This window comes from Rhamphochromis longiceps, linkage group LG16, assembly GCF_057381845.1.
Source record: "Rhamphochromis longiceps isolate RC_006_pf linkage group LG16, R_longiceps_female_GT1.1, whole genome shotgun sequence".
Lineage (NCBI taxonomy): Eukaryota > Metazoa > Chordata > Actinopteri > Cichliformes > Cichlidae > Rhamphochromis > Rhamphochromis longiceps.
The window spans coordinates 14,516,988-14,541,957 of record NC_140572.1 but is presented as its reverse complement, the minus strand read 5'-3'; the positions used below and the strand labels follow the sequence as shown (position 1 = coordinate 14,541,957).

Here is a 24,970-nt window from a genome sequence, read left to right as displayed (position 1 = left end):
AGACAGAGAGAAGCAGGGTGTACAATGAGACTGAAGCAGGAGGATTAAAAGCAGTTTCTGAGTGAGTAAAAAGTGTTTCTGCGTAGCACTCGGTGTGTGTGCGTGGGTTTGTGTGGGAGTGTGTCTGACAGACTGACTGGGTGGGATTGGATGATCAATGAGATGGCAGGAAATTTGCTCTCTGCTTTCCACTGAAAAGGATTGACATTTTTCAACCAGAGATTCATTCCAGTTTTTAAATTCACAGACCTACACTACATGGATGAAACCGTGCAGTCACCCAAACATTACACACAAGCAGACATTTCTGTCGCATCATAGCAGGAAAATCATGTGTGTGTTCATAATAGCCGCATTTATCGTGGGCACTCTGATTCCTCCATCATTAATGTGGCTGATTGTCCTCCTGGACATTTTTTAAAAACTGTGGTTGTTCTATTAGGAAGCTGAAGATATTAGAGGATAGTTTGAACCAACAGAAACACGTTGGGACTCTGACATCTGAGAAGATTTTAAATTGATATTGTGAACTTAACAGCAGTTACAAACAGACTGTATATAAAGGATACAGCTGCCATGAAGTCACCAACTGGTTAGTGAAGTGGTTTTGCCATCTCCATCTTGGTATTTTGAAACCAGGTCTAAGCCAATAAACATATCATAGACTGGGCCCCATCTTAAGAAGCTCATAGTATCCTATCACCCCAACAGGGCACTTCATTATCAGCCTGCTGGTTTACTTGTGGTTCCTATGATATTTAAAAGTGGAATGGGAGGCAGAGCCTTCAGCTTTCAGACTCCTCTTGTGTGAAACCAGCCTTCAGTTTGGATTCAGGAAACAGACATGCTCTCTAGTTTTAAATCTCTCTAAGTCTTTGGCAACTGGAGGCTTTCAATGATGCACTGAGTGTTTTTTAACTCTGCTTTTAATCATTAGTTGTTACTAATCTCTGGCTGTCTTCCACAGTGTATCTTTTGTCTCGTCGTCCACAGCTCACCAAAAACCGGTCGTGGCTGATGGCTGCCCCTCCCTGAGCCTGATTCTGACAGAGGTTTCTTCGCGTTCAAAGGGATTTTTTCGTTCCCACTGTCGCCATTTCCATGCTCACAGGGGGTTGTCTAATTTTGTGGGTTTTCTCTGTATTATTGTAGGGTCTTTCCCTTACACTATAAAGCTCACTGAGGCAGCTATTGTTGTGATTTGATGCAATGTAAATAAAATTGAACTGAATTGCTGTAACTAGTTATTAAGACTATAACATCACCTGCTAAGTTTATACTGTAGGTCACACAGCAAAGTAGGCGAGGGCTGTTCGTCCTTAAACTTCTACACAATTGGAAGTCTTTTTGTTTGGCTTCAGACCAAGAAGTTACATCGTTTAGGTCTTTTAAGTCCAATACTGACTCTTTTAACTGCATGGGTGGTCTCCACGAACTCCTGGCTGTATCTTATCTTATACAGTAATGCCTAAATACTGACTTATCTGTCTTATCCTGCTTTGTGCTTTTAAACATTCCCAGTTAATTTCTTTCTATTTTACATTGTAAAATTATATTTAGCAAGTATTTCATATCAAAACTTTTTAGTGAATGAAAGAAGAAAAGCACAAGTATTTCTGTCCCCTGCCTTCTGCTATACTTTAAAGTTGCTATTCCAGGTCATCTGAATCACGTAGTCAGGTGAATTGATTAAGGCCTGGTGTGGCCACACTTCACTGTGGCTCACTAACAGTGTTCAGAGGGACTGTGTATTATGTGTGTGAGTATCAGTTTGGACACTACATACGCCTCGTTCGTTTTCAGCACCTGGGCTTTGGCCAGTGTAACTGGGCTGATTCTGGATTATCGTTCACATAAGGTCACGTCATGCCTTCTGGGATTTAGCCTATCATTGGGTCAAACCAGTTTTGGTAAATGGTATAGAGGCATTGGATTGTATTGGAGTACCTAAACAACTGGTTTTATGCACAGAGCCGCTACCTCCAGGAACAAGAAAGTCCTAGTTTCAACACATATATGGGTATAAGGTATATATTAACATCACAATATACCTCTCTAAAAACAGATCCAGTGCAAAAAAGGATTCTTTTCACATTGCCCACCCATACATGTTGGTGTTCAGTGATAAGATGGTGGGAGCTGAGCGACCAGGTTCTATTTTCGCTGGTATTTATAATCCTCCTCCACTCTTCTCACTGACTCCTTTGTCGCTGCCTCGTCCTCCTCCTCCTCCTCCCCCACTCTCTTATTCACTCTACAGACAAGTCTAATTCTACCTGAGAGCTGAGCTCCAAAAAACTGGACTTCTTACTGCTCACTGAAACCTGGCAGCACGACTCAGATTATGCATCCCTCATTGAGCTGTGCCCGGAGGGTTATTCTTTAATCAGCCAGCCACGGACGTCGGGCTGAGGAGAAGGCCTTGCTGCGGTGTTTCCCAGCCATTCATCCAAAGTCAGTCACTTCTCTTCGTTTGAGCTGCTGCTCTTTAAAGTTCGAGAATTTTATTTCATGCGCTATAGTGTACCAACGACGCGGTCAAATCAAAGTATTTTCAAATTACTTTTTGTCTTTCACCCTGAATCTGTCCAGACTAGTTATTTCTGGTGATTTTAATATTCATATCGATGACGACTCTTTCTGCGAGGAGTTTCATCAACCTTATGAACTCTTTTCATTTTACCCAGCATGTATCTGGCCTCTTTTACACAAAAGGACACCCTCTTGTTTTAACCTTGGGCTTTAACATGGATCTTATCTGCCCCTGTTGTTATTTCTAATCATTACTGTGTTGGTTTTAATTTACTGTTATCTCCTGTTAGTGATGTAAATGTCTTGACTAACCACTATTGCCTTTCTATTTTAGACAGTGTCTGTCCTTTTTACAAAGAGATCAGCATCTGTTTTAAAATCCTCACCGTGGATTAATGGCCTTATCCACTCTTTAAAGCGTTCTTGCCGGAAACCTGAACACTTGTGGAGGAAAAGTCGTTTGCAAGTTCATTTAATTTATGTCAAAGATATTTTGGTGTCTTTTACTAATTCTGTTAGAGAAACGAGGGCTGCCTGTTCTCCAGTCTGGTTTCTAAAAGCACAGGCAATCCTAAGGTTCTGTTTAACACTATTAATAACATTGTTACCCCTGCTTCACCTGCTGTTCCCATGTCATCTGACATCGACTGTGAAAATTTAAAAAAAAATCACTCATATTAGAAATAACCTTTCTCTGTCAGCTGTCCATTTCTGCCCCAGCTCAGCTTGTAAATTTAGATCATTTTATACTTGTTTCTCTTCCTGAACCAACCCAGTTGGCTCTGTGAAAGTCTGTTGTTGTTTAGACATTTTACCTGCTTCCCTGTTTAAAGATGTTTTTCGCTCCATCAGCCCTCATATTGTTAATTCCTCTCTGGCCTCGAGTCAAGTCCCGATTTACTTTAAGAATGCGGTTAGTCACCCTATCCTAAAAAAGCCACACTAGACCCTTCTCTCTTGGGCAGCTATAGACCAATTATTATTGAGAAAAATGTTGCTAAGCAGCTAACTGCTGTTTTAAAGAACATTAACAGAGATAGCTCTTCTCTTATCTTTAATGGTGTTTTGGTGCAAAGTGACACAGGAAACTGTCCTGTCCTCCTTATGTTGGACCTAACCTCAGTCTTTGATACAGTTGATCCCCAGGTCTTGCTTGACAGGTTGAGGTATTGGGCCAGTATAATGGGATCTGCCTTACAGTGGTTTACTTCATATCTTTCTGATCATTCTTTTTGTGTAGCTACTTCAAATTATAGGTCTTCTTTAAGCCATCTTCATTTTGGTGTACCTCAGGGTTCGGTTTTGGGGCCCTTATTATTTCTGTTTTTTAGCACACTTTGAGCACTTTTAAAGATATCTCATATCACTGCTGATGATATTCAGTTATACATCCTTTTAAGCTGCACAAGGTATCAAAACTGCATCTCTTACACAAGGATAAAAATTTTCTCCAACTTAATGAGGAAAAAAAATGAAATTCTAGTTTTTGCTCCAGAAAAGCATACAACTCTAATAATGGAAACTCTTGATCTATTAGCCTCTTATGCCAAGCCTTTTATCGGGAACCTTGGGGTAAATTATGACTCTGGTTTTACTTTAGATGGTCACATTCAGACTCTGGTTTGTTCATGTTTTTATCACTTAAAAAGTATTGCCTAGCTAAATAGTATTATCTCAAAAACAGAATTGGAAACTGTTATTCATGCTTTTGTTTTTCAAGACTAGATTACTGTAACTCATTATTCAGCTGCCTAAACAAAGCATCACTGGACCATCTGCAGACTGTACAAACGCTGCTGCCAAAACACCAACGTTTTCTCACCTCACACCGCTACTCGCCCGACTCTGTTGGCATTCAATCCAGAATACATTTCAAGATCTTGGTTCTCACTTACAGGACTCTGAATGGTCAAGCACCAGCTTACGTCAAAGAACTTTTACATCTGTATGTTCCTAGCAGGTCCCTAAGGTGACCAAAGCCTGCTATTTGTGCCATGTACGAAGCTGAAAACCAAAGGTGACTAAAGGTGACTGAGCCCTCTCAGTAGTAGCACCAGGACTCTGGAACTCTTTCCTCTTTAGTTTGTGTCTGCAGACATCACAAACCTCTTGAGCTTTTTAAAAATCAATTAAAAACACACCTTTTTACAACTGACTGATTTGATGTACTGATGTCTAATGTTTTTGTTTTCCTTTGCACAGCACTTTGTGATCAATAGCTTGAAAGGCGCTAAATAAATAAAGTTTTACTATTTACTAATTTCAGAACATTCATAAAATCCTACACCATTCACCCTTTTTAAGCATCCTATCAACATTGGGTCAGTTCACAAGCCTATTTCACCTCTGAGGCCATCCAGTGAACATAATTTTACCAAAGTTTGGATGTCATTTATATATATTTATATAAAAATAAATATTTATATTATTTACATTATATATTTATATATTCATAAATAAATATTTATATTTGCTTATTTTTCATTTATGAAATGTAAATGAACCTTGGGTCTGTCACAAGCCTGTCGCACATATTATCAAAAGTCAGTCCACATCCAGTCTCACCTGAGCATCCTCCCGCAGGTCCGTCGCTTCTTTGAGAGGGCCACTGGCTGACTTAAAAGTCTCATCCACTACCTTGATACCAGTGTGCCTCACTGTGACGTACTCTCTCCCCCGTCTCCCCACCCTCCGCACCGAAAGACCTCGCCGCTGGGCCTTCCCGCCTCCTCGTCGGTTGGTGATTGCCACGTGGACAAACAGGCTGGTGTGAGGTAAGGGGTCTCCTGCCAGGCCCAGCAGGGGCACATTACGGTAGCCAGGCTGAAGGCACTCGAAGGCCACGCTGTACTGGCCGATGAAATCATCTCCGATGTAGTCATCGTCTAATACCACAAAACGCAGCAAGGCCAGCTCGGGCATATTTACCTGGGGACAGGAAATTAACAAAAGAGATGAAATCCATTCTGCTGTGCACCAGAGCAAAAATAAAACCACGGCCAGTGAACACTTTGCAGAGTACTGACCTACATTAATGCAACACACCTCGTCTGCCTCAAAAGACTTTCTGGGGGAAAATCTCGGATAATTTAAATGTTATTATTCCAAGTCTAATTCTGGTTATTGATCCATGCTCTTACTGAAACACAGTTTTATTCATACTTGAGGGAGAGAAGAAGAAAAAAATTTACCCTGGTTTTCAGAGCAGATATCTGCTATGAATTTTTGGTTGAAATGAGATCTGAGATCTGTTTAGGGTCAGGGGTATAGGGTTAATGTTAGATTTAAACCCTTTACATGGAATTTCTACCTATATTGGCATTCTGAATTGGAAACCTTATGACAGAAGATTTCCAAGGCCAAAATGCATGTAACAGATTTTCATTTTCTTGTAATATCTGAAAAACGGCTTGTTTAGCATGTGGCTTCAATGTAACATATGCTAACATTATCCCCTGTGAGGTCTAAGGTCAAAATTGAACTTTGGGAAATAATGGGAAGTTTTTCATGTGTGCCATCTTCTTTGTTTCCTGGTTGCCAGGACTTGAGAGAACCATTTAATATAAACAAAAACCCTTTTTGAATAGTTTTAGTGGTAGGGCTTGGGTTGGGATTAGAGTCATCATAACTAAGAAGCTACTCTCAGAATATTAAAATGTTAATAATGAACGGAGACAGGACTCACATATTCCCATATCATGCCTGATCCTTCTCATATCATAGCAGCAAATGTCACTTTAACACCCCACTCACACAATATTCATTCCCAAATTTTGACCTGTAAATTTCCAGATTGTTTTATTCTATTTAACTTAATGTATATAATTCACTCACTTATTGCACATAATGTCCTCTTTGTATATATGTACTTACTTACTGTATATAATGTTTTTCCCTCACTATTTTGCACAGTCGAGGAGCGTATCAGGTCACATTTCACTGCGTGTTATACTTGTATAACTGTGTATGTGACAAATAAAAAGATCTTGAATCTTGAATCTAATGTGTTTATTCAATAATGGCATTCCACCAAGACAAGCAAGGCAAGCAGTGTTTGCCTAGTTAAATCTAAAAACATGATCTGTATCCTTTTATCTCAAACACTAGAAAGTATTTCACCTATACGCATACATCCTTTACATTACTGCGATCTTATTGCTGTAATAGTAATAAGCTCCACTTTGGCGAGTAGAACAGATGCAGCCATCAATTTCACATTAGAAATCAGTAATTATGTGAGTGACCAAATGTGCAATGATCAAACAGCCGTTTTGCAAATACACACCCTCATTTTTAAATAATATTTTTAACTCACTGTAGATATTGACAGTTAGGCATGTCCCACAGTGCTCAAGCCTTTGAATAATAACAGTGGCAAAGTGATTTTTTTGTTAATAATATACTATTACAGTATACATGTTCTGAAAGTCAAGATTTAGAACATGATGTATTGCTGTAGATTAAGCAAAGTATGAGCCCTTTGAAATAATTACATTCCATATGTCTGTGAAGGTTCTCAGTCATCCAGGTCATCGTAGTCAAAGGAGCTCAGACCTCTACATTGGAGAGACCAAACAGCCACTTCACAAGCGCATGGCACAACACAGAAGAGCCACCTCCACAGGACAAGACTCAGCAGTCCATCTGCATCTTAAGGATAAAGGACACTCTTTCGAGGATGCCAATGTTCACATTTTGGACAGAGAGGACAGATGGTTTGAAAGAGGAGTGAAAGAAGCCATCTATGTCCACTGTGAGCGACCATCTTTGAACAGAGGCGGGGGTTTACGACACCAACTCTCTGCCATCTATAATCCAGTTTTGAGATCCCTTCCCAGACGCCTTAATGCCCACTCACATCCTGGGCCATCTGACCTCAGGAATTCGCATGATAAGGTGGGGCCAGGTTTCACAATGAACACACCCGAAACTCTGGCTGATTGGGACCCACGCCCAGTTTCCCACCTTGGCTCAGGCGATTAGAGGATCATCAGGGGGTCCTTTTGTCCCTCTGTGGGGGGTTACTCCCACTAGGTTTATATCTGGGACTCTCCACCATTTGACCTTAGAACTGAAGAAGCTTCTCGGATGAGAGGTGAAATGTCTTCAAGCAACTTAAAGAAGTCCAGACGCTTTTCTTTGCAAGCTCCTTTGACTACAGTCCATATTTTTCAGACCATAAGGCTCACAGCATTTTAAGGCGCACTGTCGATGAACGGGTCAGTTTTCATACATAAGGCACATTAAGCGAAACAAAACAGTCAGATAAGTCAAACTTTACCCAACTCATTCTTCTTGCTTCCTCCACTTCCTTAACATTGATTCATTAATGTTGAATTCTCTCCAGCTGCTCGATTCCCATGTTGTTGCAGTATATTAATGACTAACCTCGTATTGTAGATGGATTATCTCAGTTGTTGTCCTGACTGAAGTTTGGTCCGTTTACAGCTGCCTGCCATGTGATTGCATTTGTCCCTAACCATCGGGAACCCTCACAGCAGGCACGTGCAGAGGGGGGGGCTAGAGGGGCTTGAGCACCCGCCCCTTTCCTGATGGGTGCCCAAAGTGCCCCTTTGTTGAGGCAACTTTTAAAAAAAAATTATTATTATCATTTTTTTTAATGTGTGTGTGCGTGCGGAGTCCTGTCTGTGCCCCTCAACAATAATATTTAACTATTAATCACAGTTTTGCTAAATAAAAGGATCTGGCTTGCATCAGTCACATGATCACATTTAACCAATGGTCGCCCTTGACGGCAGAACGCGCTGGTTACGAGCCGGGAACGAGCTCACAAAGAGCACGCGCATTTTTTGCGGTCCGGAGCTGTAGGAGAAACACAAGTTAACTCAGAGACACAGACTGATGCGACAAACCAGTAAGTAGGTGTACAGTGTACACTGTAGTGTATAGCACACAGGAGTATTAGCTTATTACGTACACGTTGGTAAGCTGTCTTGTTGCAACTGACGAACTGAAACAAACGAGCGTGCTGTGTGTGCAACAGCGTGACAAACATTACCTGTCCTTTTATTAACTGCACAAGTAGTGCTGGTCATAGCTGCTGGCTACCTGTGTAAGGCTGTCATGGGTCTGTAGCTCTGTCCACCGTTTTAGGGAACATATTTAGTTTTAAAGTATTTAGAACATATTTAGTTTTAAAGTAAGTTTCCGGGCTTTTCCTGCCTTTCTGGAGGGATTATATTTCACTAAAAAACGATCTAATATGCATGTCCACATAATAATGATTATAATTATAATATATTAAAAAACACACGCTGTATTTTAAAGAACATACATTAAGAAGCAGATTATATTAGATTTATATTTTAAATAAGACAAAATTTGGATTTTACAGCAGTAAAATTATTGTATCTCTACAGTTTAAAAATGTAATAAGCTTTGCCCCTGCACAGAGTGGATAGTGAAACAAATGGAATCATCATAATGACATTATCCATCCATCCTCATCCGCTTTGTCCGGGGCCGGGTCGCGGGGGCAGCAGCCTAAGCAAAGAGGCCCAGACCTCCCTCTCCCCAGCCACCTCCTCCAGCTTATCCGGGGGAATACCAAGGCGTTCCCAGGCCAGCCGAGAGATATAATCTCTCCAGCGTGTCCTGGGTCTGCCCCGGGGCCTCCTCCCGGTGGGACATGCCTGGAACACCTCACCCAGGAGGCGCCCAGGGGGCATCCTTGTCAGATGCCCGAACCACCTCAGCTGGCTCCTTTCGATGTGGAGCAGCAGCTGCTCTACTCTGAGCCCCTCCCGGATGGCCGAACTTCTCACCCTATCTCTAAGGGAGAGGCCAGCCACCCTTCGGAGGAAGCTCATTTCTGCCGTTTGTATCCGCGATCTCGTTCTTTCGGTCACTACCCACAGCTCGTGGCCATAGGTGAGGGTAGGGACGTAGACCGACCGGTAAATTGAGAGCTTCGCTTTTACACTCAGCTCCCTCTTCACCACGACGGACCGGTGCAGCGTCCGCATTACTGCAGCTGCAGCCCCAATCCGTCTGTCGATCTCCGGCTCCCTTCTCCCATCACTCGCGAACAAGACCCCGAGATACTTGAACTCCTCCACTTGGGGCAGGAACTCATCCCCGACCCGGAGTGGGCACTCCACCCTTTTCCGGCTGAGAACCATGGCCTCAGATTTGGAGGTGCTGATCCTCATTCCCGCTGCTTCACACTCGGCTGCGAACCGTTCCAGTGCGAGCTGGAGGCCCTCACCCGATGAAGCCAACAGAGCCACATCATGTGCAAAAATCAGAGATGAGATTCTGAGGCCACCAAAGCGAAAGCCCTCCGCCACTTGGCTGCGCCTAGAAATCCTGTCCATAAAAATTATGAACAGAACCGGTGACAAAGGGCAGCCCTGGCGGAGCCCATCACCCACCGGGAATGAGTCCGACTTATTGCCGGCAATGCGAACCAAGCTCTTGCAACGGTATCTATCACGATATCTATCACGATATAAGCCAAATAACTATATTTGTAAGATTTAAATGTGCCGTTGCTCACAAGTAAAATGTGAAATAATCAGCAGCTTGTTTTTATTTAAATATTTATTTCCCATAATAAGTTCAACAGGGTAGATGTACTTAAGGAACATGAGACTTTTTCAGATAAATAAAGGCAAATATTGCAAACTACACAAAAGGCAGCCGCTAAAGCGTTTAAGTTTCAAAATAGAACAAACGAAACAGACTAAATTGTCAATTCCACTTAGAAACAAAATATTAATTCTAAAAATAAATCTTAGTTTGTTTTACAGAAGAACAGACAAAATTGACTAACTTTTGTCAATATCAAATAAACTGAGAACTAAAAGGAAATTCTCAATCTCTCCTTGTTGTATAGCTTAGCTTTTCAAACAGTTTTAACAGTTACTTTAGTCTGACAAAAGCCGAATGACGAATTAGCGCTTCCAGTCAGAGACTGAGGCTACGTCCACACGTACACGGGTGTTTTTGAAAACGGAGATTTTCCGTTTTCGTTTTAAAAAATAATCCCGTCCACTAATAAAGGGAGAAATGAAGGAAAACGCTGCCATGAACATGCCAAAGCAGCAGGTGGCGCTAGATTCCTAACCGTGCAGAAATGTTGGCCAATCAGAAGTCTAGAAGCCTCGGTGGGAAAAAGTAAACAAAGCTGGGGCATAGAAGCAGAACCGAGTCGTATGTGTGGACGGACAGTAACTGTGTGTATATGTAAGCATTTAAACACTGCAGAGAGTAGAATTAACAGTATTGTAGAAATTCATTTCACCGAAACAATAACGTGGCGCACAGTGTGACGTCAAAAAATGCGCACATCTTTGACGATGCGTTTTCTCCTGTTTTCTAGTCCACACGTAAATGCAAAAACGGAGTTTTTAAAAATCTTCGTTTTCAGTGACCAAAAACGCCGTTTACATGTGGACGAAAGGTGCAAACGCATAGAAAAATCTGCGTTTTCAAAAATACCCGGGTACGTGTGGACGTAGCGCATGCACCAGTTTATTGTATTTCCAGACTTGCTTTCGGCACAATTTACAGTGCACGCTACTCTGTTTTTTGTCAGACTTGAAATAGCCGAAATACCTTCACACTACGGAACTTCTATGGCTCTTCCGTTCGACAATCTCTCCGGCATTGGAACCATCATCTGTTTTCTCTTCGGTCACGCTCGGTTGATTTTTCTAGTCGGCACACTCATTTCCTCCATTACCCGGGCGGTACGGTGGCTGGCTGCTTCCCAAACAAATACACATGTGCGGCTTGGCACTTGTGCTGTACGTAACAAGTCACGTGACGTGACGCTGCGGCTGTGATTGGTTCGGCTCTGCGCTACTTAATTTGGATTGGCTGTTCTTTTTTTTTCTTTTTTCTTTTTAAAGAGGACAAGAGCGGCGAGGTCTATCGCGATAGTTGAATTTTTCTATCGCGATACATATCGTTATCGTTCTATCGCCCAGCTCTAGCAGAGCCTAAATTATTTCTCACAGTTTTTTGTTGCCTTATGGTTCCAAGTGCTGTCACCAATCTTTGCATTTTGTTATTATCTCATGACACTTGTTTAATCAGCTACCATCTCTCCTATGGACTTTTTAATGTTTACAGTCTCAGATCAACACAGCCCCGCCCTCCAGCACTATCAGCAGCAGGAGCAGCAGCAACCCCTCAACAGCAACATTGTACCCATCAGGTAAAACATCGGCTACGTTTGCTTTGCCTTGTTGCCCATATTAGATTCTTGATGAATGTGTGTTGTTGTTATTCAGCCTGGTTCAATGTGCCCCTTTTTAACTTTGAGCACCCGCCCCTTTAAACCTCTCTGCACGGCCCTGCCTCACAGTGGGAAAAAGTTAGCGTTCATCCTCCAGCTTCACTGTGTTTATGTTATTCTAACATAGCTGTGTCAAAAAAAAAAAAAAAAAAAAAAACATAGCTGTGTCGCTACCATGTAGCACATCCTTATATACCAGCTAGCCCAACTTCAGTAACCCTACCAACGTCACTGCTGTTTAGTTTTCTGTCTTCATTTATGTTGGAAGTGATAGCAGAGCTGTACGTTTTAATTTTTTCAGAAATCTCTCAGTGAGAACATGCTATATCATGTTTAGGTGGAAACTAGCGAGCTAACTTCCTGCTAACTTCTAACTCTGTTAAAGTTAATAAATCCTGTTTTCATGGACGTCTGGATGTTAAACTTAATTGTTGCACCTGGTAAAGCAGCAACGCTGATCATTTTATTAAAGATGAAAGAATTTAGACAGTTTTTAACTCTCAGTGGTGCCACAGTGTTTGTTTGACTTTGGGACCTGAAGCAGATGGAGTTTTGGACCCAGATTACTCCGAGAGGCTCCTGACGACAATCCATCAAGCAGTGCGGCTTCATAGCTTATCAAAGTCTGACTAAAACATTTTTGACAGATTTTTGAGCGCCGTGTACCACATAAAATCGGTTCGAGGTCAGTAAGAACAACCAGAATTCATACATAAGGCGCACTCTCGATTTTTGAGAAATTTAAAGGATTTTAAGTGTGTCTTATAGTGCCTCCAATCCCAAATCACTTGACAAAATATTTTTGCAATGAAAATGAGACAAAACGTAAATAAATAAAAAAAATAAAAAAAAGTTTGGTCACTCTTGAATCACACATTTTTGGTTTACACATTTAGTAAGATTTCTAAAATTATATTATGAATTTAGTGTGAACTAAATACACTTTCAATAATGTTTACTGGTTTTTATATCAATAATTCAGCACACCTTTACATTTTCTCACCTCAGTTATTTGTACAGAAATACAGCATCATCTGTACAATATGTATTTGCTCCCAATTTAGAATCCTTAATTCATCTCTTATTAGGTGTAAAAGATGGGCATCATAAAATGTTTACAACAGATAAAAACAATCACTTAGTCAAAGTATTCATCCAATATCATTTCCCATTATAAAGCATCACTCAAAAAGCTACGGAAGCACTACATCAGCATTAATTACACAACACAATAGCAGAAGCATCACAGCAATGCTGCAGAGGGGAGCTGTTTGAAATATTGCACTTCAGATCACACCTTCAGGGAACTTTCGTTCCCCCTCAGTTAATAAGGATATAAGCACACACACACAAACACAAATGAACAAATGAAGCTGGAAGCGAGTCTCTGAATATTCATTCAATGTGCAGGGTAAACACGCTTCACAATAAAACATTATCAGCTTTATCTTGACAAGGCCGGGTACACTGAAACACAAACGAATGCATGCCCCTCTATCTTTGATTGAGAAGGAAACAGAATAAATACCTGCAAGTGCTTTTCCACCAAAGTTTTTTTTTTCATATCTGCCTTCCATTTTCATGTTTTACACTTGCCTTGTTACCATTTTACTACTTTTCTACCTCCACTTGGAGAAAAAAAGGAAATCGGTTGACTTCTAGAGAACGAAAACTGTTCTATGGTAGCTGCAATTTTGACTATCCTGGTGTATATCATCATTATATGACTGTTTAAAAAAAGAAATTGAAAAACATTGTAAGACTAGTGTGAATAACCCCAGACCAGTTTCCATTGCATTTATAAAACATAGTTAAAGAAGCCGTGCCTAAATGAAGGACGCAAACTGTGCCTGACTATAGTCATGTGCCTCAAACTGAAAAAGATTCACTTATTATCAAATTTCCCTCTAAGATGCGCGCGTGCGCAGAAAAAAATCTGCGTTGCGCACAAAAAAAATTCTAACCTGTATTGAAATTAAAGTAAATACGTTAACAATTCTGTTTTGCAGTGTTAGTCAGTAAGTGACTGGCTGCTCCAGTATGGGATTAGAACGATGCCACCTTATCCCATAGTCCAGCCAATCACGCGATTCACATTCGTATACGCAGCTAATCAACGTCGTTGACAGGCTATGACAGCGTCCTTATGTGCCGACACCGATGTTTTAGCTAGCAAAGCTGCGTGGCTGATGTGGAGTGAAGCCACATTAATGACAACGTGTACAGCCATTGGAGATGTGAGCAGGACAGACGGAACAATTGAAAAAGTGTGGACTTTATACCAGTTTGTAAATTGTGTTGATAGGCCACGTAAAACCAGAGTTATGATAAAAATATCTGCAATGTTTAGTTTTCTTCCTGAATACTATCGTTGTTTACATTTACTGCGGGAAGAAACGGTAAAAACGGCGTTTTATAAGGAAAACGCTCGAAAGCACTCTCCGCCTGTGAGCAAAGATGAAACCAAAACACCCCCCACCCTTTCCCATTGGTCGAAAAATGTACCATGTGGACCAATCAAAACATGGCATTTAGTTGTTAAGAAACGGGAAGAAATTTTAGGAGTGACTGCGGTTTTGAGATGAGAGATTTGCAACATTTAGCGCAAATCTTGTGTAGTTAGTGTGTAGTGTAGTGAATAGTTTTGTTGTGTGTGTCAGAACAACGAGGCGGCTACTGAACGTTACAGGTGTTACAGGAGTGACACATCTCCTGTTGTCAGGCCTGCAGGTATCAGGCTGTTGTTCTCCTTTATCTCATAGTGGACAGAAATTATTTTTTGGAGTGGCACAAATAATTTGTGTGGCATCAAATTTGATGCAGAACAGCTGATTGTTCTGTAAATAGTTTGAAATGTTTATTTAAAAAAACGCCTTGGCTGCATTTTTAGTTAAACAGCTGCAAAAAACTTTGTTGTTTGCATTACTTAGTTACTTTTTTAAAAGAAGTAACTATATAAATAATTGTCCAACACTGGTCATTATATACTGTATTTTGCAGACAGAGAGTTACAGGACTCTCTCCCAGACCACAGACTCAAACTCATAATACAAGTCAGAGCTTTACTAAAAAAAATAAAAGATAAAGTTGCGTTTTCAAAATCGTCGGAGTTCAAGTTATTTTTACTTCCAATAGTGTTAACACACTACACAGGTCATGAACAAGATTTTTTTTTCATCTTCATTGTAAGTGGGCTAAAGCAGTTAATTAAAAGTAGTCTAACATAAATGCTGTAATTTGATTATTTTAATAAACCATGTAAGTTGGATGATTCGATGCGGGCGTGACCACAGTGCACACGTCTGTTGTTGCTCACAGTGGTCCAAGGGACCGCTCAGGGAGTTTGTGCGTTCACTCAGACACATGAAAAATTAGAGGGAACATTGCTTATTATGTAGTTAAAGGTGCTAATAGGGGCTCATCGCTGATGATGTGGTACTTGTATTTTTATTGTATTGTAGTTCTGGTATGTGTGTCATATTTATTATTCAGTGGAGTGTGTTATGTCAGAATGAAGTCGCAGCTATGGCAAAGCAAAACAGAGTTGACCTCTATCAATACATTCCCAGGCCCTTGAGCCTTTCTAATATTAACCCCAAGTTTCAAACATCAAACAGGCCTTTAAAAGTTCAATGACTGTCCAAAATGCAGTTTCCAAAATTGTCTCTGTTAGGCTGGTTTTAAAGCCAACATTTCACAAAAAGATAGACATATGCAGTATGTGTGTAGCTTAACACCATCATTAGAGGCTAGTAAACATTGTTCAGAAAGAAAATTAGTTTGCATCAATAAGAAGCAGGCACTTTATCTAAAGACATAACTGAGACAAACATCACAGTGCAGGAAAAAGTCTCTAAGGAAGAAACGAGCAAAGAGCCTCTTTAGGATGTGACGCTGCAACCGAGGTAGCAAGAGACAGCTCGAGTTATTTGTCACCCGGCTCATGGTAAAAGTAATGAATAAATGTCACGCTATCCAGATTCGTAGCCAGGAAGAAGGGGTTGTTCACATGGCTGGTCACCCACATGATGGAAAGACTTGCTGTCCCTGGAAACTTGTGCCCAGACATAATAGACACCAAAAAGTTTTGCAAAGCTATACTGAAGTTCAGGAGTTGACGATTTTATAACAAGAACTACTTGCAGGACACAGTCATCATCCACTATTGGAAAGGTCACTTCTAAGAGGGTTTCCACCTCATCTTATGGAAGAAATGTCCTAAATATCTTACATTTCTTTACCTTTCTTTTATGTCATAAGTTTATTTCAAATGAATCCTTTTTGATTTCTGTATGTTTTCAATATGCTTTTTTTGTTGACCGAGAGTCCCTAAATGCTGATTTATCAGATTGTTAGGTTCTATGATTCTCAAATATCATAGGGTTTCCAGTACAGTCTGTGTTTTACAGTTCTGAAATTTGTGTACTGTGTTTAAAAAACAGGTCTATGCCATTTAAATAAACTCTACCAATTCTGCCAAGAGGAGCGGTCACATAGCCGCCAGAATTGTCCCAGAAACGTGTTGATGGCTAGCTAAAGTGTGTGATCGATATGCACCTTGGTCAGGGCCATTTAACCAAATCTTAATGGGGGTGTATGTATTCTTTTTCCCAGTAGGTATACTTTTGTCCCTGTGTGTATTAGAGAAAAACCTAAAAAAAAACATCTAATTTGTTCATTCAAGTCTTGTTTTTGAAAGTCATTAAAGCATGCATGCATCATGTACAGTCATTCAACCTTGGAACTTTTGACCACAGCATCAAGACTAATTGGTTCCCAATTCATTCTTCTGCCCAACAGCAACCCTGAACAAAACATTTTGAGTCATCCTTATCTGCCTACGTCTCTAAAAGTATCTACTTAATTGGGTCACAGACAGGAGGGCTGGATGGGTATGATGATGCTGAGGTAGAAAAGTTGCATTTCATGAAAACAACAGAACTGGTCGGCAACACAATGTGGGAGCAATAATGTGATATTTGCTCTTAAATGTATATGTGTATATGTATATAAAGGAGCAGTGAAAAAGTCACTAGATCTTGGCTGCTCTTAAGCTTTGACTGCACTGTTATAAAGAATATACAGTTTTGCTTGTGTGCGTACTTGCAGATCTATCTTTGTGGGGACAAATATAGTTTGTACTCTTTAAGATGATTCTGATTTTAAGAAAAGTTTCTTTGGGAGCTTGCAAAGAAAAGCGTCTGGACTTCTTTAAGTTACTTGAAGATGTTTCACCTCTCATCCGAGAAGCTTCTTCAGTTCTACGGTCAAATGGTGGAGAGTAGGGCTGGGCGATATGACCCAAAATTCATATCTCGATATTTTTTAGCTGGATGGCGATATAAGATATATATCTCGATTTTTTTTTTTTAAAGCCATAAGTTAAGAACAAAAAGAGAGTTCTTAGTCACACTGTGTCCCAGATGTCACACGGGCACTTTTATTTACATACAGCATAGATGTACATGAAGAAATTACTCAAAAATAAATTATCAGCATTTATTAAATAATCATGGTCCATAAATAAAAGAAAATGTTGTTTTTGTGCATAACAAAAAGCTCACAATTGTGCAGTCAAAATGTAAACTAATAGACGCTGAGCATAATAACAAAGAGACAGATTTCACAGCTGCACCACGTCTCTGAACAGGTGCCATTTGTGGTCCTTATACACACACAGTATGTATCACTCCGCGAGGCTCCTCCCCGGTAGCCGTAATCCTCCGACATCGAGCCGTGCAGCTCCGTAGCTTAGCAAAGTCATATTAAAACATTTTTTGACAGATTGCTGAGCGCTGTGTACCACATAAAATCGGTTCGTGGTCAGTAAGCACAACCAGAATTCATACATAAGGCGCACTGTCGAGTTTTGAGAAAATGAAAGGATTTTAGGCCGTGCAGCCCCTCCGGGCTGCATGTCGTTAGCCCGGTTAGCTCGTTAGCGCGGTTAGCTCGCTAACACGTTGACGCCGTCCAGCCCCACGCACGGGGCCATCCGCGGTAACTCGCTAACGGAGATTTTCCGCTTTCATCTTGTCATTGCCTTGTCATTGTCAGGTGAAGCTATGGGGGAGGCGGAGTTGTGTTCAGTGAAGGAGTCCACAAAAGTGGACGAAAGAGAGGCAAATCTGCGGCTCCACAAGTATAATTATAACGTAACATAGACTATATCGATATAAACGATATTGTCACATCTTATATCTCGTATGAAAATATATCGATATTTTTAAAAAACTCGATATATCGCCCAGCCCTAGTGGAGAGTCCCAGATTTAAACCTAGTGGGAGTATCCCCCCACAGAGGGACAAAAGGACCCCCTGATGATCCTCTAATCGCCTGAGCCAAGGTGGGAAACTGGGCGTGGGTCCCAATCAGCCAGAGTTTCGGGTGTGTTCATTGTGAAACCTGGCCCCACCTTATCATGCGAATTCCTGAGGTCAGATGGCCCAGGATGTGAGTGGGCGTTAAGGCGTCTGGGAAGGGATCTCAAAACTGGATTATAGATGGCAGAGAGTTGGTGTCGTAAACCCCCGCCTCTGTTCAAAGATGGTCGCTCACAGTGGACATAGATGGCTTCTTTCACTCCTCTTTCAAACCATCTGTCCTCTCTGTCCCAAATGTGAACATTGGCATCCTCGAAAGAGTGTCCTTTATCCTTAAGATGCAGATGGACTGCTGAGTCTTGTCCTGTGGAGGTGGCTCTTCTATGTAGCATAGCATAGAAGAGCCACCTCCACAGGACAAGACTCAGCATCAGGGGGTCCTTTTGTCCCTCTGTGGGGGGATACTCCCACTAGGTTTAAATCTGGGACTCCCCACCATTTGACCGTAGAACTGAAGAAGCTTCTCGGATGAGAGGTGAAACGTCTTCAAGCAACTTAAAGAAGTCCAGACGCTTTTCTTTAGCGTCTTTAGAAAAAGCTAAAACTAAGAGGCTTTAGGATCACCTATGTCAGAATGGAAACTGTGTGTTAAGAACTCTTTAATAAGATACCAAAAAGCAACTATTAGATAATGAAATAACTTGTCTACTGACATCAAGACAACATTCTGAATTAAATCACTAAAGACAACGAAAAACCATAAAACAGTATAGAGCACTTTTAATGCATTCACTCTCCTTGCTGTGAATAGAACTGCCTAAAAATGTTTTCTTTGCAACATTTAGAATAATTTAGAATCATTTAGGATGAAGGAACTCAACTACACAATGACCAAACTGTTTATGAATGTGTCTCTTTTGCTTTGATCTGGGAGTTACTATGTCTCAGTGGTGTAAATAAAAGCACTAGTTTTATGCATAGACAAGCAGCACAGTGTTTGCATGTCTGTGTGCACGTGTGTGCACGTGTGTGCGCATGCACGTGTGCATGAAACGATGACTCTAATCCCGTTCGCTCTGATTTCAACTTTCTCAATTTTTCAGCAGCATGCCTGTGGCTGAGCAGAGCTTTGACAGTTAATTCAATCAGTTTCAAACCAAATGCTCTTCTTCAAAGCCAGACAATAAGACACAGGACAGTATCTCAACGCAAGACTCAGTGTCCATGCTTACATTATGCTCGCAATAATGCATTCATATTTCTTTTAGTTAGATTTTTTTATACCATATAAGTCATATTTCAGGCCTGGAAATAGTTTTTAAATGAAATGAACAAATCTTTTCTAATTTTCTGCTGAAATAATGTTACAATATTTTCATAACAATCATGGGAAAAAATTAGGCATTGAGTTGAGGTGAGGGTAAGGTGTGTGCTTTGCAGTGTTGGTTTGTAAGGTATGCCCCTCAGCAAGCTTCTGGAAGCTGGCCAATCAGAAAAAAGTTTAAGTTTAAGAGTGCAGGGTCTTAAAGGGCAGGAGCATAGATCAGTGTTTCCCAACCTTTTTCAGCCACAGCACATATTTCACATTAGAAAAATCACACGGCACAACACCAAACAAAAATGTCACAAAAGCATATTGATTATTTTCCCCCAAACACCAGGTAAAGTAGAATTGGCTCGGTTTGTCCCCAGTATACCTTTTTTGCTTTCTTCTGATCACCACTCATGCTAGGGCCTTCATCTGGGTCGGAGTTTTCTCCAGGATCCAGGTCAGACTGACTACTTTTTCTTTTAAAATATTTATCTATTGCTATTATGCGCTGCGTTGTCTCACTCGCAGCATGACTATTATGTAATTTCTTCTTCGTCTTCTTCTATTTTACTGGCAGTTGGCAACCAATTTAATTAGAGCAGGTAGTTGTACTGCCCTCTAGTGGAAGAGAATGTAATTGTTCTGCCCGTTACTCACCCCGATCGCTTAGATTACTAGTCAGGAGGAACCAGAGCACACCTATGTGCCGCTGCACAGTGGTTGGGAAACACCACCCGGCTCCCTCCCACAGTCCAAAGACATGCACCTAGTGAGTATAGGTTAACTGGAGACTCTAAATTGCCCATAGGTGAATGTGAGTGCAAATAGTTGTCTGTGTCTATATGTTAGCCTGCGACAGACTGGCGACCTGACCAGGGTGTACCCCGGGATAGGCTCCAGCGCCCCCACGACCATGAAAAGCATAAGTGGAAGAAAATGGGTGGATGAAGTATGGGTAACTGATGACCTAAGCCTCACAGGGTTAACAGAAAGCTACTGATACAACAGCCCCCACAGGAGGTTCTTCCAGCCCTGCAGATGACGTCTACAGCTTTGTTAGAGCCTCTTCACATGGAGTTACTCACTTTGCCTGCATTGGCCATCCTATGAGAATAAATTTCAGTGGGTTGATTTTATAGAAATTGTCTAGTTTCTCAAATAATGCATGCTTAGCTTGTGGCTAAAATGCAGACACCAAGGACAAATGGTTACTTATGTTATACTTCTTTGAATTCCACTTTCCTGAAGGGTGCGCGTGTAGCTGGTGCATTATAGAGTAGTAACACAAAAACAGGGCACGCTGAGAGCCTTGTGCTCATCATCTGATAATTAAATTTACATCACTTATACACAGTTAGGCACTAGCTAGCTATAAACAGCTACAACAATGTACTGTACATTACTACTTTTTAAAATGAGAGGGTTCAAGTTTTGAATTTTTTTTTTTTAAAAAAGCTTCTACCAACATGTTTTCACTTGTTGGATTTCTGACAAATGAAACGCACCCCAGTACTCACGACTGGTGAATGTCAGCCTGAAATTTTCTATTAAGACATACGAGAGCAAAGGGCTGACACCACACTTAACCACACACCATGAAATCAACTGTGTCTGATTTTGAGCAGCTGCTCTTGAAGGCCAGCTTGCATGTTAGTAGGGTCCTGAATTTCTTATGTGTGTTACATGGCGCACTGCCCTTCAGTTCCTTGCTTAGTTTTGGGTTACAGTCTCTAATGCTAATGAGACTAAAGACTCTGGCAGTGTACACTGTAAGCATAGAGCCCCTGGTCAGTTTTGTCCAGTGACAAATCCAATAAAGTCTTTAGCAGTGATGACAAAAAGGGAAAAGCCACTACTGCTGTGAGTAATTTCATCGTGGACAGAAAGCAAGAAAAATCAAGAAAGAATGTAATCTCAAGTACAGCTTTATTTCATTGCCCAGCTCTGGTTTTACAGACAGCTACGGTGTAACATGTCAAATGCTATTCCAACATTATTCAAACCAGCTGACCTCAGTTTTTAGCAAACCTTTTGACAGTTGCTACATGGACAAATCAGACAAATAAAAGAACTGCTCAAAACAGAGTCAAACAACTATTTGGACATTTCAGAATCCAGCACCAGATCAACATTCCCCAACACATTTTGCAAACATACAGCTTGTTTCTATGGTCAGGCGTGATCCATGTGGGCATCAGATAAGATGATTTTCGACACTGTTTGCCTTGCGTGACTCTCTAACAGGCTCCTTTTCCTAGTTTTGTTCCCCTTAGGTGGTTTAAACCACCTTATCTGTCATTCACTGTCAAAATCAGCTGGCAACAATAGGCTTATCATGGCAATACTGGCCCAGATAAGTATGGCATCTCCTCTATTTATTTCAGTTTGTTCATGTTTTTGTGAACACTGTCATTTCATGAAGAAAACCGTGAGAAAAGGAATATATAAGAAATCAATCCAAACAAGCCGACTCACATGATTTCAGCCAAGATCAGGTTAGTGTGTGGTAAGACACTGATACTGGCGTTGTAGGTATGTCGTAGTACACATGCAGCACTTACTAAAATGTAGTAACAAAACTGAGTTAAGACTGGAGTCAGACTTTTGTCTCACCTGGCCATGAAATGCAGATATGAGTATGCAGAAGATCCAAAAATAGCTCAATTCAGGCTTAAAAACACTAAGGCTTCATAATCCTGCATTTTTCTATTATAGATATGACATATAACAATTTTAGATGGCAAAATTAAAGGCAAATTGCAGTTGAGCTAAGAGTAGTCGCTGCTTTATTGTTCTTGGCAGCACATGGGGACAAGGGGAAGTGGTTTTCTCTAACAATTCTGGTTAACCTTTTGCTTCATTTAGCAACCATAGCAACATATTTTGTTTGCAAAAGCAAAGCAACACTTACACTCTCACCAATGTCGGTGCAGGAGGGGGCTTCATTTGATTCCTGAAGACCTGAATCTAAGCTCATTTTAACTTGACACCGATGTGTAGCCATGTCGGCATGGTGATTTCCCTTAATTAAAGACTTGTTACTGAATCATAAATCGTCTGTCGATATTTATGATAAATAAAGTCCAGCTGAAGACCTGATATATAGATATATAGATGTTGATATACTCACCATTTATCTGTCAGCTCACTGTGAGCAGCAAAGAAAGAAACTGAAGCTGTTCGTAGCCTCGTTGTGAAGAATGATCTCTTGTCGATCACCAGAATGAACTTTGGTCTAAGCGTTAAACTAACAGGATAATAACATTGTGTACGGCTGGCCCACCACCAAAGTTGCCTAATGTAGCACTCAGATGAAGGTATCATTTTAAATGGGACACAGCTACATCTCATGCATATGCGTTCTCAAATCTCATTTTATGTCATCTCCTGCCAAAGAGAGTGCAATTGCTGTCTCTTGATTACAGGTATTATGTCCTTCTTTTTCAGTCCTTAAGGACGTACATTATGTCTGCAGGGAGCTACATACACATGTGTATATCGTGTGATTGCAGAGCACATATCCGTGGCGACAGCTTATGATTATAGCTCAGACACAGTAATGCAAGCCGCTGTCAGCAAAAGGTACCAAAAAAGCGCCATCAGCCAGTCATCAAGTACCATCTCCCATGATAAATTCACTGCATGCATAAGTGCATAATACATAATATTATCTCATTTATATCTTGATCTTGACTCTCCTCCAATTAAGCACTCTGGACTTTAGTTTTAAGCAGGTGCAGTCCAAATAAGAACAGACATAAACCTCTCTGAAATCATATGAGACTCCTTTATGTGTTGACATTTTCCTCTTCATATCAATGCATAATCTAGGACACACCACATCGCACATTAAAATGCAACTTTATGCAATAAAATCGGAGTCTGGACAGGACCAGATTAGTGGATGATTCTTGATCATGTCATGCTTCAAACTCCTTTTCTTTCTCACTGTAATCTCACTGAATTGAAACCTCTGAAGCATCCTGCGCTCCATTAAACGTCTCCAGGCTTACTTTCTTTTTTTAGGAAAAACCAACCCAAACAATCTTCTCTACAAAATCAAAATAATATTATGCAGTCTATAAGCAGGATTATTATAAGGCGCTGAAGCGGTTATGTAAATGGCTTAAACTATGGCTTTCTCAGTGTTTGCTGTATAGTCAATGGTGTGCAACTCTCAATATACTCAAATAATGTGACCTGGGAGAAGGTCTGTTATCCTAATGGTGCACCAAAATCTTTTTAAAATATCAGTGAAAAGGTCACTCCAACTGTATGATTTTTATTCCACCCAGCAAAAACTAACTGAAAAGACAACTTTACCAACATCATTAGAGGGATATCAGGATTTTGTCGCTGTTTTGCATCGGCTTCATTTTTTTAGGCACAGAGGTCACAGAGGTCATGCTGCTTCATCATGGTGAAAAAAAATTGCCTGGTTGAAAGTGTAAGCCATATGACGAAGTGAATAACATCCATTTCCAAACAGCAGGTAATCGTTTTAAGCACTAAACTGCCAGTCATGGATGCAATGCCAGCCTGGAAATGCTGACTTTTTGCTTTAAGTATGGCTCTGTAGATGTGTTTAGATGTCAATTAAATTAAAGAATCCCAATTTTAGCCTACATACCTGCTATCGAGACATTGTTTGGACAACAGAAAGTTACCCAGAGGAAACATGAAGTTTAGGTTAAAATGCAGCTGATTCACATCAAGAGGTAAATGCAGTTCAATAAAAATGGGAACTATCTATTAATGATCTTAATTACATGAATTATATATAATATTATTGACTGTTATTAATGAAGCCGCTCACTCCTATTATATTCCCAAAAAATGTAATAAATAGAGAGCAGCAGCAAACATTTCAGCCAGTTTCATAATGTAGTAACATAACTTACTTGAAACTCGAACGTCTCATCAAACAGTGGGTCATCCTGGTTCTGAGCAGCAGTGCGAGTCCGCTGCTCAGCACAGTCAGCTGGTACTCCATGCAGCTCCAGAACCACATATGGGTCAATAACCTCTCCTTTAGCCCCTGAACCCTGGGGCTTGGGTAGGTTATGGGCACTGATAATCTGCAGAGTAAAACACAAGCAGCTTATGTTAAATTTGTTTTACACTTTTGCGTTTTAGTGTATTTAGAGCAGGGGTCTCAAACTCACGGCCCAGGGGCCACGTCACCCCTGCTTGTATATTGACCTGAAGAAATATAATGCAATTTGGCCCTTGAAGTGACTTTTTCTGTGAGGGAGGATTTGTTTGTTGTTGAGTCCAATGTTAAAATAAGTTCTTTAAAAAGCAAAAAATGATTTAATGTGAAGGCAACATGAGGACAAACTTGTTGTTAGTTATTTGTAGAGAAAACAGTTTTCACTGGCAGTCACAAACTAATGTGTACACTTATGTCTGCATTTTTATTTTGTTAAATACAAACAAAATTATAATTATATAATTATAGTGCTGCCACGTGTCCGGCCAGAAAGAGGGTACCAATTTGTTTATCTGGTAGTTCAATGAAAGGCTTCAGTTGAGAG

General features: G+C 40.6%; 1 protein-coding gene across 1 annotated transcript in view; it reads right to left on the bottom strand.

The window, feature by feature from the left end:
* plcl1 (phospholipase C like 1) overlaps positions 1-24,970 on the bottom strand; it is a 127,187-nt gene that overhangs the window by 15,711 nt on the left and 86,506 nt on the right. The window contains exons 7-8 of the mRNA XM_085383953.1: positions 24,335-24,511; positions 5,098-5,460 (exon numbers count right to left, since the gene is read on the bottom strand). Coding sequence (XP_085240079.1) covers positions 5,098-5,460; positions 24,335-24,511 — 540 coding nt within the window. The remainder of the gene's footprint in view (positions 1-5,097; positions 5,461-24,334; positions 24,512-24,970) is intronic.